General features: G+C 48.9%; 2 protein-coding genes across 18 annotated transcripts in view; one reads left to right on the forward strand and one right to left on the reverse strand.

Moving 5' to 3' along the window:
- ARHGAP9 (Rho GTPase activating protein 9) lies at positions 1-13,309 on the reverse strand. 14 transcript variants are annotated; one of them, XM_077111183.1, is made up of 20 exons: positions 11,765-11,884; positions 10,703-10,772; positions 7,305-7,399; positions 6,663-6,998; positions 6,142-6,365; positions 4,967-5,191; positions 4,675-4,788; positions 4,381-4,485; positions 4,080-4,141; positions 3,856-3,946; positions 3,490-3,585; positions 3,251-3,349; positions 2,818-2,959; positions 2,615-2,722; positions 2,178-2,276; positions 1,923-2,000; positions 1,735-1,788; positions 1,328-1,462; positions 885-990; positions 1-299 (listed from the first exon to the last, which is right to left on the reverse strand). In XM_077111183.1, exons 4-20 carry the CDS (start codon positions 6,979-6,981, stop codon positions 128-130), a joined length of 2,229 nt encoding a protein of 742 aa, XP_076967298.1. In that variant the 5' UTR covers positions 6,982-6,998; positions 7,305-7,399; positions 10,703-10,772; positions 11,765-11,884; the 3' UTR covers positions 1-127. The 14 variants fall into 14 exon arrangements, 13 of the variants coding, with proteins under 13 accessions (XP_076967298.1, XP_076967303.1, XP_076967297.1 ...); XM_077111188.1 differs by having other exon boundaries at positions 6,142-6,253; positions 6,663-6,743; positions 11,765-11,878; XM_077111182.1 differs by lacking the exons at positions 10,703-10,772; positions 11,765-11,884 and adding an exon at positions 13,011-13,309.
- The window catches only part of MARS1 (methionyl-tRNA synthetase 1), a 22,607-nt gene continuing 18,387 nt past the window's right edge, over positions 11,842-16,061 (forward strand). Inside the window, exons 1-7 of one of the 4 annotated variants that reach the window (XM_077111178.1) lie at positions 11,842-12,209; positions 13,023-13,113; positions 13,302-13,380; positions 13,458-13,592; positions 13,920-13,995; positions 14,250-14,422; positions 14,591-14,697. In XM_077111178.1, the coding sequence (XP_076967293.1) occupies positions 12,101-12,209; positions 13,023-13,113; positions 13,302-13,380; positions 13,458-13,592; positions 13,920-13,995; positions 14,250-14,422; positions 14,591-14,697 (770 nt within the window). In that variant the 5' untranslated portion in view covers positions 11,842-12,100. The remainder of the gene's footprint in view (positions 12,210-13,022; positions 13,114-13,301; positions 13,381-13,457; positions 13,593-13,919; positions 13,996-14,249; positions 14,423-14,590; positions 14,698-16,061) is intronic. The other 3 variants (XM_077111176.1, XM_077111177.1, XM_077111179.1) reach the window with 3 other exon arrangements.

A 16,061-nucleotide genomic window follows, 5' to 3' on the forward strand; every position in this document is an offset into this window, starting at 1 on the left:
TTTCGGAAACATCGGATTTTAAAGGACATTCACAAAACAGAACAGAGCGCCCCTGCCAAATGGTACCCAACAGAGATCACTGGAAGTACATTTTCACATCTCCTCTTCCTTCTACTCCTTGTCCAAGTCAGGTGAAGAGGCTGGTGAAGTCAGTGAGCATTAGCTGAACTAGCTGGCCAGGATAGAGGGCATGGGCTGCCAGGTCAGATGTCTCCTGCTCAGGTCGAAACAGGGTGGGTCCAAACACGATTCCCAGGTTGTGGGGTGTCATGCGGTTCTTCTCTGAGTGTGCTATCACCCTGTGGGCAAAGGTCAAAGGAATGGGATATGATATGAGGTGCACCGTTGCCACTTCAAATAAATCCAACCTTGCAAAGGTTTGAGCAGGGAACCGTTCACTCTGGGATCCCTCCATGTGGTGGCTTAAGGAAACAAAGAAGAGAACCCAAAGGGAATGGAGCTAGGACAGTGGAGAAAATTCAGGGATAACTGCCTCTTCCCAGCTGCAGGGACTGCCCCTAGAGTCTTTTCTCTGTTCACAACTTGGGAGGATTTGATTCAAATGGTCATTCCCTCTCAGAAACCTCTGCTCAGCCAAACAAGCCATCACCATTGCCCCAATAGGAGACACAGAGGCAGAGGGAAGGAAGAGAAGATTTTCCTTATTACTGTCACAGCACCCCTGGGCTTACTTTGGTCCTTATTCCCCCATTTGATGCTGACCTCTCCAAAGGTTTTAATCCTGGTTATATGTTCCTATTAACTGAACCTGCCCATTAAACTTAGGCACTTCCCTAGCTTCACACCACCTGAAAAGAGAATTCCTGTTGCATGTTCCACTCCTCCCTCCCCCAGCACCAGCAAAGATGTTCAGTCTTCCTGACCTGCATAAATGTTCCAGGAGATACCGCAGGGTGTCATGGTTGGGCTTTGGCATAGAGCCTATTAATTCCTGAATTTGGGAGAGGCGCTGCTCTGATTCAGAGAGGGCTAGAGAGAGAGAATAATGGGAAGGACATGAGAATGAGGATAGGCAATGTGCTAGGTCAGGGTTCGTAAATTCCCTACTCCTTTTTTTCCAGGTGTTTGGAAGACAGCATGAATTTACCCTAGCTTTCTTTCCCACTGAGACCAACTGCATCCTCAGAATGCTGTTCAACTCAGTACTTGAAATACAAATAAAGAACTGGAGTTGGCATAAGAATTGAAGGTTAATTTCCATTTCTGTGCCCAGGATGGGACAGAACAGTGTGAAGAACTTCTAACCCCTTCTTCACCATTTTAGTCCACCCCCTATCAAGAGTATTGTCCAACCCTTCACACTTACCCAGGGCAGCACGAAAATGCGGCAGCAGCAGTGGGGGCACCAGAGGCTGGGGCAACTCCCTGAGAAAAAGCTTCAGAGCTCCTGTGACCACATGAATGTCATCCCACTCGGCACTGTCCAAGTCTAATCGGCCTTCTGGAAGGAGGAGAAGGTACAGGGCCGGAGGTACGGGGCAGGGTTCAGGGGGCTCACGTAGGACTAGAGGGACTCAAGGACTGAGAAGTCAGGAGCTAGGGAGAAGATTCAGTTAAGGGAGCCTGCAGGAATGCCTAGAGGGTCCACAGTGAGGTAGACAATAGAAGTGGGATGGGGATGACTCTCTCAGGAACAGGCAATAGGAGAATGCACAAGGAGCAGGAGGGGAGTAGGGCAGTTTCAGGCGTCTGAGAGGTCTTCCACTTAAGTACCTTGTCCCAGCTGTTCGGGGAACACATATCTCCCATCAGAGGTGACTGCCCTCTCTGCAACACAAGTAAGGAGAGAGCAGGAGCTAAGACATGCAGTTCCAGGCAGAAGATCTCCCTGTTCTGCCAGGTCCTTCACTCCAAGCCCACCTGTGGTTCTGACTGCCACCACTTGTCCGAAGCCTTCTTACCTCTGTCCACCAGGAAGCGAAGTTTCTGGACTACTGCCAAGTTCCCACTCACCCGGTAAATGCCATCCACATCTAGACCTAGGAGATAGGGTAGGGGATAGATAGGATTCCTGCTCTAAAGCATGTGTGGTAAGGGCAGATGGGGGATCTGAGCATGGAGAGAAAAAGAACAGGAGGAAGACATGGTTGGAGGAAGAGGGATTCTAGGCCTTGTCCTTTTGGAAGGGCAGATTCTAGGGTCTCTGGAGAAATTACCTCTTTTATCCACCGCAGCAATGCAGAGCCGTACAAAGCTGGGCACAGTGTCCCCATCACGCTGGCATAGGGATTCCAACTGGCAGCCGAACACCTGGTCTAGAGAGGCACAGAATGAGGTGGAAAGCCAGTGCCAGGATCACCCATGGAAGCCTTTCTTAAGCATAACCTTTTGCTTGTTAAGTGGGGCTGATCTTCCTGACTGCCTGTGTCAGGCCTGGCTGCCTGCTCCCCCAACCTCCCCCCATCCCCAACAATCTGGAATAGTGGGAAAAGCAGTGCTTTCAGAAGGCCAACATTCTAGTTCTGGAAAACCTGGCTGGAGTTTTCTCACCCATGATATGGGCTAACGAGCCTATCAGGACTGTAAAACGGCTTGCAAAAACACTAAAGCAGGCATGAAAAGCAGGCGGCCAGCGGCCCCTGCCCCATCTCACCTCGGAGCAGACCCCGCTCCTGCAGGCTTTGCAGGGACGGTCTCTTTGCGATGAGCCGCTTTAGTTTGTTCCGCACACGGTTCTGCTCTGTTCCTTCCAGACACCGACCTGTGGGTGCCGGGAAGAGCTTGAGAACAGCCTGCCTGGAAGAGGATACTGAAGAAGCTCTCCCAGGCCCCAGTCCTCCCACACCCGCCCCTCACTGGAGCTCCGGCGGCTGCTGAGCCTCAGTAGTTGCTTGGGAAGCAGCCCTGGCTCGTCGTCGTCATCCTCCCCAGCGCTTAGCTCCGCCAGTTCCGCCGGCCCCGACCCCGACAGACGCAGCTCCAGAGGGTTTTCCCGATCCTAGACCGGGCCGGGCGGGGCGGGCCGGGCCGGGCCGGGCAGGGTTGGAGGTAGGAAGAGAGAGGAGAAAAATCTGCAGCCTTCGCTCGACGCTAGGAGTCCCTAACCGGTTGCTAGAGGTCCCTAATGGGCTGCGGGAATACCACTTGAGCCCCATCTCAAAGCGCTACACCAAGACCAACCTGTCCTCCACTGCCCCCTGAATTCTATTGCTCCTATCTCACTCCCTCTGCCAAGACTCGGCACGAGCCCTTCCCGGTTGTTTATCCTGTCATCCCCCACCCATCTAACCAGCCGGTCGATAACCGCCCGCAGCGCGCGGTGCCAGGCTCGCAGCTCCCCCTCGTGATCCGACTGCAGCAGGAACTCGTGTCCAGGGACCGTGCGGATCTGAGCGGAGGGCAGGAGAAAGACTTGAGTCCGCGAGGAGGAGCATTAGAAGCAGGGAGGCCGAGAGAGACACCGCGCGGGGGCCTGGGCCCGCACCCAGGGGACGGGTGGGCTGTGGGGATGCGCGGAAGCGCACTCACATGCAGGACGTTGCGGCGGCTGGACAGGTGACGGCCATGGGCTAAGGCCGCCCCGCGCAGGTCCACACTGCTTTCCGGCCGGCTGCCAGCTGGTCCCTGGTAATTAGGGGAGAAACTGAGGCCACCGCATTGTTTTCCTCATCACCCCACTGGTGCGCTGCGAGAAACGGGAGGCTGTGCTCCTCCTTAACTCCTCTACCTTCTACATCGCCCCCCAACCCCACCTCCCGACCCCGTCCCCCTACCCCCCCCCCCAAGGTTGGCCCGAGGGGGGAAGAACGGGAAGAGGTCGTGCCCACAGCCCTCGTGGTTCCCCCGTGAGGGGATGGAGGGCACCTCACCTCCACTCCCCTCCCTCACACTCACCCAGCCAGAGGAAGGCACAGTGGCTGGTGGCTCTCGGTAAAACACTAGGCTGTTGCCGGCTAACACGACCCAAGATGGGCCCCAGTTCTTCCTGCCCGGACAGAGGGTGGGGGGCAGTGGTGGTAGAGGAAAAGTCATCCCAGAATCCTGGGGTGAGGGCACTCCCCCAACACCCTGCTCTATCCTGCACAATCCAACAGCCCCAGGCCCCAGTTTCGTCTCACCTGAGTTTGCGCCCACCCTGGGCAATCTTAGTCATATTGAGCAGGCCGGACTTTTCCACCTCCTAGGAAGCAGAGGAAGTGGGAACAAGGTGTCTCTGTGCTCCCCCCAACACCAGCCAAGCTCTTTCCCCAGGGGATCTCCCGGGTGAGGACCCTGAAAGCTGGGAAGGGGGCAGGGTAAGAAAGGATACCCCACAAACTCTCAGAAAGAGGAAGATGATTTTGGAGGGATTGGGGGTGGGGTGAGGAGGATCTTGGGGTGAGGAGGATCTTGGCGTTCACAAGGAAAGGGGAGACTCACGTGGGGGTCATCCAGGAGCTGTGGCAGAGGTCGTGGGGGCTTCAAGGCTGGAGATTGGTCCATGGGATCCAGGTGGGAGGAGCCTCGGCAGAGGCTGGGTGAGCCCTGGAGGAGGGTAGCAGGTGGAGGAACTTCAACTTTGGAGTCCCTGGCTGTAGGGGAAGGGAGGTGGTGCTAGCGAATGTGGGTGACAGGCAGGGTGTGGGGCGGGTAATGGAGAAGAATGTCTTGCACAAAAGAGAAAGTCATAAAAAGTTGGCTTTCCTGCATGTAATCACAGAGATGAGATCTCACCTGGAGGTCAAGCAGTTCTGGGGTCCCTGTGTCAGATACTGGGCCCTCCGCCTGAGGCTGCAGGATACTACTGTTCCTATTCAGGGAATGTATTCCCTCCATGGAGCCAGGGTTCTGGGGTGGGTGAAGACACATCCACATGCCACCTCAACCCTCTCTCAACACCCTGTTCACAACTTGTTGATTCTTCTGACCTTCTGGGAGTCCCAGAGAGAAAATCCTCTATCTTGAGGTTCAGCAGAGGTAAGAAGGAGGTTGAGGGGACAAGGACAAGCAAAAGGGAAGGTCTCACCGTCTCTCGGGAGCGAGTGTGGCGGGGGGGCTTCCAGGACTTGCAGCCCGTCAGCGAATTTATGTAGAAGCAGCGTCCAGAGTTGGGGTCCAGGTGCTGCTCCCAGGCGTCCAGCCTCTGCAGCAGGGGGCAGGCAGGGCCTGGGGGTGGGGACCGGGGACAGCGGCGAAGGTCCACCAGGTTACAATATACAGGGGGCTCTGACATGAGGGGCTGGGGAGATGCCTGCCAGGAAAGGGGGAAGAGAGAGGTAGTTATCCTGCCTGGGCTCCTCCCCAATCTTCTCTCTTCCTAATCATCTCCTCCTCCCACTCCCACCATTTTCTCACCACCAGCTCCTGGCTGAGGTGACCCAGGTACTGGGGGAGAGACTCCAGTCCCCAGCCGTTTTTTTAATGCCTCCCTCACAGTCTTTGCTTTTCTCCTCACTTCCTGTTGCCAACTTCCCTCCTCCCCCACCCCACCCCACCCCCGGGCCACAGGAAAGGGGAACAGGCTTTGTGTGTGTGTGTGTATGTGTGCGTGCATGTGTGTGCGTGTGTGCATGCTAGGGGGTTAAAGGGAGCACCCACCCTCACACCAGTAGCGTAAAAGAAGACTGGGTGGAGTCAGAGACCCCAGCTAGGGGAGTGTGAGGGAGGAGGGGCCATTTTTCCATTCACTAGTAAGAGAGGGGAGGGGCTGAATTCTTCTGTAGGAAGAGCTGGAAGTCTCCAGAGCTGACTTGATGGTGACTGAGCCGGGAAGACAAGACATAGGAAAAAGCCTGTCTCCAGATCAGGAAGGACAGAGAAAACATAGCTGGGTTGGCCTTTTTTTCAATCCTTCTGTAGTGCCAAGCGCCATGTCCTTTCAGGGCCTTTGTGACCTACTGTCCCGCAGCATGAAATCCAGTCTTCTTATAACCCCCTCCTCCTTATTCAGATCCAATTACATGCCCTCTCAGAGATGCCTTCCCGGACCACCTCAGTCACTCACTACCACATTTACTCTCCTCTATAGCATTTGTCAGTACCAAAGGGTATCTTACTTATTTGTTTATGTGTTTGTGGTTCCCACAGCAATCTCTTGAGGGCACAGATTCTGTCTGTCCTGTTCACCATTGTGTAAAGAATAGGGCCCAGAAGTAAATATCTTGCTGACTGACCATCCTCGGAAGAAAAGCTGTGACTCACCATGCTCACGTTGGACTCTGTCAGCAAATCTCCTTGTGAGATGGATCGTCCATTTGGTCCTTCCTGGAGGGGCTCTTGTAGACTGGGCCTCAAATCGGCAGTACTGACACTTCTAGTAATTTTGGGAGGAAGAGGAGGAGGCTGCCAGGTCCTGGCCTGGCTTCTGCCTAGGGGTGCCTGAGACAGGTGCAGCTTCTCCAGAGAGCCATGAAACAACTCTGGCCCTGGGAGCAGAGAAATTGGGGATCAGGCAGGTCAGATGATCAGAGGCCTGACCTTGACTGGGTCCTCAACCCTAGGGGCTTATTAGGAACACAAGGGCAGTGGGAAGCTAAGGGAAATGTCATGAGACATAGAAAGTTTGGAGCTAAGGAGGGGAAGCAGCACGATGGCCAGGGCAGGGATGTAGGCCAGGCCAATCAGAGAAGTAAGAGAAAGGGGTCAGCAGAAGCTTGGGAGATCTTCCCAATGATTTCCGAAAGCCAGGGAGGCAGGAAGGTGATGGGGGAGGGCCTACTCACCAGGAGTCCTGAGGGGTTGTTTGGGGATGATGGTAGTAGCCGGGCTCTGGGAAGGTGTAAATTCCTCTGTCACATAGGCAGCTGGAACGAAGATGGGTTGAGAGCTGGAGGGTGTGCCCAGGCGCCTTGCTAACCACCAGTCTGAGTTGGTCTTTCGAAGCAGGAGGAACCTGTCCCCTTCAGCCAGAGACACTTGCTGGCCATCTTCCCCAGTGTAAGTGAAGGCATAGAGTGCACAGAGCTGTGACCCCCGAGAAGGGCCTCGGGGCCCCAGCCCTAGGCTCCCCCAGGTATTTGGCCACCACCGGCCAGGCAACATTTTTTCAGCACTTTCACCTGTGGGAAAAGGGGAAGTTGGAGATCCAGAAAAGGATAGAACTGGCTACCTGAGGGCAAAGGGACATGGCTCTAAGAGGAATGTCAGGAGGGGAATGATAGGAACCCTGTGTTGAGAAGAGAGGGTGAAACAGAGGGCTTGGGTGGGGGTCAGTGAGAGGCTTTTGGGGCTGAGAACTCCTGGGTAATGTGTCTGGTGAGGAAGTATCTGAATAAGGTGAGAGAGGATGTGGTAAGCAGTGCTATGTGGCCACAGAGGCAGGAAATCATAGGAGATAGCCTTGCTTGGTGACTTTCTTCCATTACCTATTGGAAGATCCAGCGGTGGTAGGACCTGGTCCTGGGTGATGTTGGGAATCTTGAGCAGTACACAGGAAGGAGATGAGGAGAAAGAACCAGTTCTGAAACACAGGAAAAGAGACCAGAGATAATGGCAAATATAAACAGGGTTTGTGATCCTGCCTTAAATTTGCACAGGCATCAATGTTTCCGTTACCAATCACCCCAGTCCTAAAGCTGCATGCTTCCTGTGCAGACTCTGAAAGACAGAGAGACAGAGAAATAGTAAGAATGAATCATAGAGAAAGAGAAAGGGGCTGGAAGAAACACAAAGGGCTTCAGAGTTAGAGGCAGAGCTGAAAACACCACCACTCTCCCAATCCAGGATGGTTTTGTTTTGTTTTGTTTTAGCTGAGAAGCCTTGATACAATCCCCTACCCATAAGCCTCTTGGGTGGGTCTTACTTTAGAATGGGGGCTCAGTCATTCATCCATTCATTCATACTTTTAAAAACTATGCTTGAGTACCTACTGTGTGCAAGGAACAGTATTAGGCATTGGAGATAAGAGAGGGAACAAGACAGACACACGTTGCCCTCTTGGAGTTTAAGGAAAGGCAGATCTTAAACAATGACACAATGTATTTGTTTATTCCATAGTCATGGACTATGGAAGAGTTGTACAGGATGCTATGAGAGTCTATGCAAGGGGGTGGGTGGGTACTGAGGTCAGCTCCTCCCTAGTGGAAGGCAGGAACAGAAGACTGCCTCTCTAGGTCTGCATTTCGGTGGCTTCTCCTGCCAATTGCTCATGCTTTAAAATCCACATGTGCTTCCTCCTTACCTGACTAATTCCTTCGTCCCCCTACTTTCCATTTCTCTACTGCATAGTGTGAGGCTTTCTGTCTGAACTTGGAGAGGGGGAGTTGGGAGTACTCCCCACCTTGGTGACATCAGAGAAGCTGTTCTCCTCCCCTGACCTGAGGACTGGTTTGCCAGTACTGGGTTTCTGCCTCAGTGATCTTCCTTAGTTTGTTCCACTTGAACACATGGACAATACTACCCCTCAATTCATCCTCCTTACTTTTGTACTACTACAAAATAATGTCTAACTTCATTCATTCATTCATTCATTCATCTGGTGTATAACCAGACAAATCTCCTCTTCTGTCTTCTCTTAAGCTACCTCTCCTTACACTTTATCCCTTTTTTACTAACCTCTTCTGTGCTAGTTTGAAACTGTTGTATACCCCAGAAAAGCCATGTTCTTTAATCCTGATTCAATATTATATGGTAGGACCTTTTGATTAGGTTGTTTCCACGGAGATGTGATCCACTCATTCAAGGTGGGTGGTTTACTGGAATCCTTTAAGACAGAACCATTTTGGAAAAAGCTTCAGAGCTGTCACAGACAAGAGACCTTTAGAAATGTAGAAAGAAATTGCCCCTGGGAAAGCCAAGAGAGAAAGTTAGCAGGCCTCACCATGTGCCTTCCCAGCTGACAGAGAAACCCCTAGCATTATAGCCCTTTCCTGAGTCGAAGTATATTTTTCTGGATGCCTTAGTTTGGACATTTTATGGCCTTAGAACTGTAAACTTATAATACAATAAATTCCCTTTTTAAAGAACTGTTCCATTTCTGGTATGTTGCATTCTGGCAGTTGTAGCAGACCAAAACATCTTCTCAGTAGCTCTTAAACATATCCAAGACTCTCCCATGGTTAGGCCGACCTCCCCTATTGCTCTCCAGCTACCACCCCATCTCTCCCTTCCTCTTTACAAACACTTTGAAAGAGGTGTCTATATACAGTGATCTCCATTTCCTCCCTTCTCACTCCCCCTCCTTTTCAAGGTTACTGCTTACTAGGGGTGACCCTTGACTCTATTTGGACACTTTGCAGTCCCTTATGTTGCTTGACATTGCAGCAGCAGCTGTTGCAATCGACCTCCCTTTCCTTTTATGAACACTGAACACTCAGGGGGCATCTCTTATCTCTCCAGCAGCTCCTTCCCTGTTGCATAAGAAGAATCTTCCTTTTCCTGTACTTTAAATCTCAGACATCTGTCTGAGATCTTCTGCCCTTTGTAGAAAATCACTCAGAGACCTCCTGAGTGGTCTCATTCCCTCCCCAGCTCAAATGACCTCTAAATGTTGCTAAGCCCCAAATCTCCAGTCAAGATCTTTCTTGGCTGTCCCCTGAAAAACTCCACTTGGGCATCTCACAGGTACCTCAAACTCAATATGTTCTAAACCAAGCTCCTTAGCTCCCTCCACAAACCTGCTTCTCTTCCAGTATCACTATTCAGTTAAATTTAAATTCAACACATATTTATTTTATGCCTACTACCATACATGCCATGCAGGAACTGTGTGCTAGGCATTTTCAATTAGAATGCAAGTATGATCCTTACCCTAAAATTAAAATACAGGTGATAATCCCTATGAAAGGGGAAATATTATTATCTCTTGGAGCCCATATAGGGTATATCCATGCCAGAAGCCTGGTAGTCTATGTTAATTTTTCTTGCTTCCTCACTACCCCTATTAAATTGATTACTAAATCCTGCAATTTACATCTTTCTAATCTACCTACTTTTTCCCCCCCATAACTACCACTCTATTTAGCCCAGCTGATACAATTTCCTAATTATTCCATTTGCATGTAGCCCTGCTGCCCTCCAATCCATTCCTAGCATAGCAGCCAGAGTGACCTTTCTAAAATACGAATCTGTTCTTGTCATTCCTCTGAATTAAAACTGACAAAGGCTTCTCATTGTTCTCAGACTAAAGTCCAAATTTTATAATATGGCTAATAAAGACATCCTCCTCCTAGCCCAACTTTTTCACATTCCCCAAAACAAACTCCATACTCCATCTACACACTGATTCCTCACATTCCTTAAGTGCCTTGAGATCTCTGATTCTTTGCATATCAGAGGAGATATCTCCTCTGCCTGAAATACTTCAAGCCCTCTCCACTCCCACCAATGTTCACCTATCTAATTCTTTCATTTTTTTACTTTTTATTAAACATAAGAACATACAAACACAAACATTCTTACCATATGATTATCCCATTCTTGATATATAATCACAATATCATCACATAGTTGTATATCATCATCATGATCATTTCATAGAACATTTGCATCAATTCAGGAAAAGAAATAAAAAGAAAACAGAAAAAAATTCATACATACCATTCCCTTTTTAATTACTGATCACTAGCATTTCAATCTATTAAATTTATTTTAACCTTTGTCCTCCCTATTATTTATTTTTAATCCATATGTTTAACTCGTCTGTCGATAAGGTAGATAAAAGGAGCATCAGACACAAGGTTTTCACAATCACACAGTCACATTGCGAAAGTCACCTAGCTAATTCTTTGGTTTTTGTTTGTTAGTTTATTTTTCTTTTTTCAACCTTGCTAATTCTTGCTCATCATTCGGATCCCAGTTGAAACGTTACTTGCACAAGAAGTCCTCTCTTGACCCTTTAAAGAGAAATAAGGGCCCTAACTAAGAGCTCCCATTGCAAACTTTATTCTCCCATCATAACTTTCATCCCAGGAAGTCTGCAGAACAAAAGCCCATATCTGTTTTGTTATTTTTTTGTCTTCAATCCTGTGTACAGTTCCTGGCACAAAGTAACTTTTGTGTGCCTTGGTTCCCTCACCTGTAAAATGTTTTTTGTTAAACAACCATTTTATTATAGCTCACAGTTTTGGCAGAAATTTGGGTAGACCTCAGTTTCTGTTCCATGTGGCATTGACTAGGGTCACTTGGTGGTATTCAGTTGGCAGATGGGCTTCACTTATGTCTACCACCTTCATGAGCCTGGCTGGAATGCTGGGACCAGCTGGAACTGTTGCAGACTCTCCAGCATAGGAGTCTCAGAACTTCTCACGTGCAGTTCAGGCAAGAGCTCTGTGCTAGGCATAGTCAATTGAGATGCAAATATGGTCCCCTGAAACACTCCCAGAGTGTTCCAAGATGTCTGAGGGTAAGTCACAAGGCTTCCTATGACCTGACTTCAATAGGCCCAGAGCCTCCACAGGGGTTTTTGAAAATTAAATGAATTAATATCATGAAAAGTGCTTAGAAAAGTGCCTGCCACGAAATAAGTACTATTAGGTATTACCTATCCTTAAACTAGGTACTCAAAAATATTACTGATTTGGGAACCACCGAGGATACAAAGATGAATAAGAATTCCCTTTTTAATTACTGATATGCACTTCCCTGCATAATATATACTTATTGCCCAACTCTCAGCCTTTTACTTCCCCTCAGTCTGACCTTTTCCCTACACTTGTCCTGCTCCTCTCTAATGAGTTTGTACAAGCCTGGGGAAATGTCTAGCTAGCTCCACATGAGCTGCAGACTAGCGTTAAATCAATATGTTAAATCATGGAATGCTAAAATTCTGATTTCCATGAACTCGAGGAGAGACGGCCATTGCGAATGGCCACAGTGATGACATCACCATTTTGTTCACGACAACGACACCACTGGAGACCGACATCACCCTCGCGCTCCGTTAGCGCGTAAAAGCTCGCTGTGCCCAACACGTAAACGCCTCCTCCGGCCTCCCACCAAAAAATGTGCCACTCTAGCACAGCATCCACGGCCTCTTCATCTCTATGGTATTATTTTCCTGTGTCCTAATGTTGCATGATGGGAGAAATAGTCTACCTTCGGGGAGCAGTTCGCGGGGAATGGTCTCGCTCAGAACTTCGTTTCCCGGCGTGCCTCGCGGCGGTTACTCAACCCATAAGCAGGAGGCCGGTTCCGGTTGCATCAGCGTGGGGTGCGCGGCGAAATGAGGCTGTTTGTGAGCGAGGGTGCTCCAGGGAGCCTACAGGTGCTGGCCGCTGCAGTGAGGGCCCGGGGAAGAGCTGAGCTGCTCATCACCCCTGTAGGCCCCGAAGGTACTAGGGCTGGTGCTGGTGGGTGGTGGATGTGGGGCGGGGGGGTGGGGGTGGGGGGGGCGGGACGTAAATAACACCCGACACACACCCAGCTGTTGTCCCCGCCAAATCTGCCCCATCGTGCACGCCTTCTCCACCAGCCTCCTCCCCTTTTATCTTTGCCAGCCCATTGCCTCTTTTCTTCAGTCGCATCTCTCAGTATACCCATCTTTTCCTGTCTAGCCTCTATTCCTTCATCTAGATTCATTCGCCTCATCCCATTTAATTCCTCACTCCTTCACAATTTTCTCTTACACATACAAGACGCCCTCTTCCACTGTCTTGTCCCTTGTATACAACCCCTAGAGACTCCTTTGCCATTCTTAGGAAACCCCTCTCTCTCCATCTAAAACACACACAAACAGACATATATGCTGTTTGATTTACCTCTTTTCATTTCCAGCTCGGTATTTGTTGTCTCTTAAGCAGTCCCTTTGTCAGTCTTCCCAGTCCTCTAATCTGTTCCCATTGTAATCTCAGATTATTATCTAACTAATTTCAGTTATTCCAGTTCTCTGTCGCAGCACTATCCCGATATCACCACCCCCTCCGTGCAATCCCTATGTGTAGTTTCCAGCTGGCAGTCTCAGCTGAACATGTGCAGGCTTCTCTGGCTCATTCTGGACCCACCCCCTTCCAGTGTTCCTATCTTGGAACCTCTGGGTTGAGACTGCCTATCTTTTTTAACCCTTTCCCTGAACAATGTGAGGTGGCTCTTCTAAGTGGAAATAGCATTTCTTTCCCTGTTTTTCACCCCCTTACCTCCTGCATCAGAGTGTGTGGTCCCATTCTTGACCCGGCCTAAGATCCCTGTCTTGCAACTGGATAGCGGCAACTACCTCTTCTCCACTACTGCAATCTGTCGGTTAGTATTGGTCCTGGGGTGGGACTAAAGGTGTGGGGAAGTGCCTGAATAAAATCAGGGCTTATTGTCCTTGTGTGTGGCCTTATTAGCAACCGCTGTTTCACTGTGAGGTAACAAGAGATGATCCTGAAGAGGGCTAGACAGATGGGCCCCTCTAATTCCATTTTTGCTGCTCTCTTCCTGGACAGATACTTCTTTCTGTTGTCTGGCTGGGAGCAGGATGACCTCACAAACCAGTGGCTGGAATGGGAAGCAACGGAGCTGCAGGTGGGACTGAGTCATGGGGGATACAGGCAGGCCCTGGCTCTGCATGGCCATCCTGACCCGTGTCCCTCACATTTTAGCCGGCTTTGTCTGCTGCCTTATACTATTTAGTGGTTCAAGGCAAGAAGGGAGAAGATGTTCTTGGCCCAGTTTGGAGATCCCTGACTCACATTGACCACAGCTTGAGTCGTCGGAGCTGTCCTTTTCTGGCTGGGGTGAGTTGAACCTTGAGTTAGGAATTGGGGAATGCTATATAGCATAAGGATTAAGTGAGAAGACTGTATTCAGAATGTTCAAACCCCAACACTGTCATTAACTAACTTTGTAAACTTAACAAATCACTTAACCTCATTAATCCTTAATTTTTTCATCTGTGAAATGGGACCTATATCGTGGATTATTGTGAGGATCAAATGAGCTAATGTGAAATGCTTAGCACAGGGCTTGACACATAGTAAGTGCTCAGTAAACATTAGCTATTATCATTGGGAAGAAACTGAGTGTCTCACTTGTGTAATTTTTTTTTTCTTTCCTTAACTAAGGAGACAGAGTCTCTAGCAGACATTGTTTTGTGGGGCGCACTATACCCATTACTCCAAGACCCAGCCTACCTCCCTGGTGAGAACTTTGCGTATCACTTCATCCCCAACCCAATCATAGGAACTTGGTGTAGGCAGTTACAGGATGGGAAATAGAATATTGTGTACCCACTTCAGGGTGCAGCTGGGCAGGAGAGCTCTGGCAGAAAGATAGTGGGAGAACTGGGGAAGGTAACTAGAAAAAGCTCACAAAGGAAGGTAGGAGGCCCACCCCCGCCTGACCATTCCAGGTGTCCATATTTGTTGATTCCCTCTTTTCTCACATGCCAACAGAGGAGCTGGGTGCCCTGTGCAGCTGGTTTCAGACACTGAGTATCCAGGAGCCATGTCAGCAAGCAGCAGAGATTGTGCTGAAGCAACAGGGTGTTCTTGCTCTCCGACCCTACCTCCAAAAGCAGCCCCAGCCAGGCCCCTCTAAGGGGAGGGCTGTCAGCAATGAACCTGAGGTTTGAAACAGCAGAGGAATCCCCCAAATCTTGGAGCATGAGGTGGGGGTGGCTAGGAGAGGGCCTTTCAGCATGGTTACTGATGTTTTCAATTGTTGGAGAACAAGGAGGTTTCCTTATCCTGTAGGCTCCCCTCACCTGCTAAGAGATTCTTTTCATTCTTCACAGGAGGAGGAGCTGGCTACCCTTTCTGAGGAGGAGATCGCCATGGCTGTAACTGCTTGGGAGAGGGGCCCTGGAAGCTTACCCCCACTTCGTGGCCAGCAGAGTCCAGTGTGAGTAGGCACAGAGGAGTGGAGTTTGGTTTATATGAGAATTGTTGATAGAGCCACTACCTGCTTGCAAGGTCTCCTTTGCTGACCTCTCTTTAATTTTCCATCCTTTCCTTTTCTTTTTTTTAAATTTCTGTCCCTACATATAGGTATTTCTGTATCTATACATACATACACAGAGAGACTGCTATGTGATAGATATATCATAGGGAATTTTGTTCACATTTTTTTTGTTTGTTTGTTTTTGGGGTTCGTGGGCTGGGAATCAAACCTGGTCTCCCGTATGGCAGGTGAGAATTCTAGCACTGAACAACCTATGCACCATCTCCTTTTTATTCTTAAACCTCTTTTTTTCCTCTATGAGCTTGTCATCTTGGACATTCTCTCAGTCAATCTCATCTGCATCCAGGTTTTTAATTATTGTTTACACACTACTAGCACCTAATAATGTTTCTCCCGTCTGGGTCTCTATTCTGAACTCAAAGTGCTTTTGTTAGACTTATTTCCTAGATTCTTCCACCATCGTAGGCATATCAAATTCATCATGTCCAAAACCAAACCTACTATCTTTCTTGTCAGCTGTTCTTCCTACTTTATTATCTGCCTTAGTGAATGACCCCCACCTTCCATTTAGAAATCCAAGCAGAAATCTTGGTGTCATCGAGACTCTCCCCTCATCCTTCTGCATCATCTGTTCATTATCATTGATTCTGACTCCTAAAAGTCCTTGAATTCATCCTTCCTACTACCTTAGATCAGGCCTTACTGTTTCTTGTGTTCTCTTTCCTTTCTACCCCGTGATCCAAACTGCCCCCAGAGCTGCTGCTTAACATTGCACATATTACTATCTTCTCCTCCTTTTCTGAACTCTACAGAGGGTTTCTTTGTGTAATTCAAAAGGCCTTTTGTGATCTGGCCCTTGCCTGCACGCTCAGCATTTTATATATATCAATTTAAAATTTTTGTGGTGGTAACATATACAACATAAAGTTTCCCATTTTAACCACTTTCAAGTATACTGTTCCTTGGTATTAATTACATTCACAGTGTTATGCTATCATCATCACTATTTATTATCAAAACTTTTCTGTCACCCCAAACAGAAGCTCTGTACTCACTAAGCATTAACTTCCTTTTTCACCTCCCCCACCATCTTTGGTAACGTGTATTCTACTTTGTGTCTCTATGAATTTTATCATCATATTTTGTCACTCTCCTGTTACCCTAAAACAATTTATACACTTACACAGACTTTTGATCAAAATGAGTGTTTACTCCTTGCCAGGACCTATGCTAGGGGCTGGGTATACTGACAGGGAACAAAGCAGACAAGGTTTCTCTCCTGGAGCTTTGAATCTAGTAGAATA

Source organism: Tamandua tetradactyla, chromosome 7 (assembly GCF_023851605.1).
Source record: "Tamandua tetradactyla isolate mTamTet1 chromosome 7, mTamTet1.pri, whole genome shotgun sequence".
NCBI classification, from domain to species: domain Eukaryota; kingdom Metazoa; phylum Chordata; class Mammalia; order Pilosa; family Myrmecophagidae; genus Tamandua; species Tamandua tetradactyla.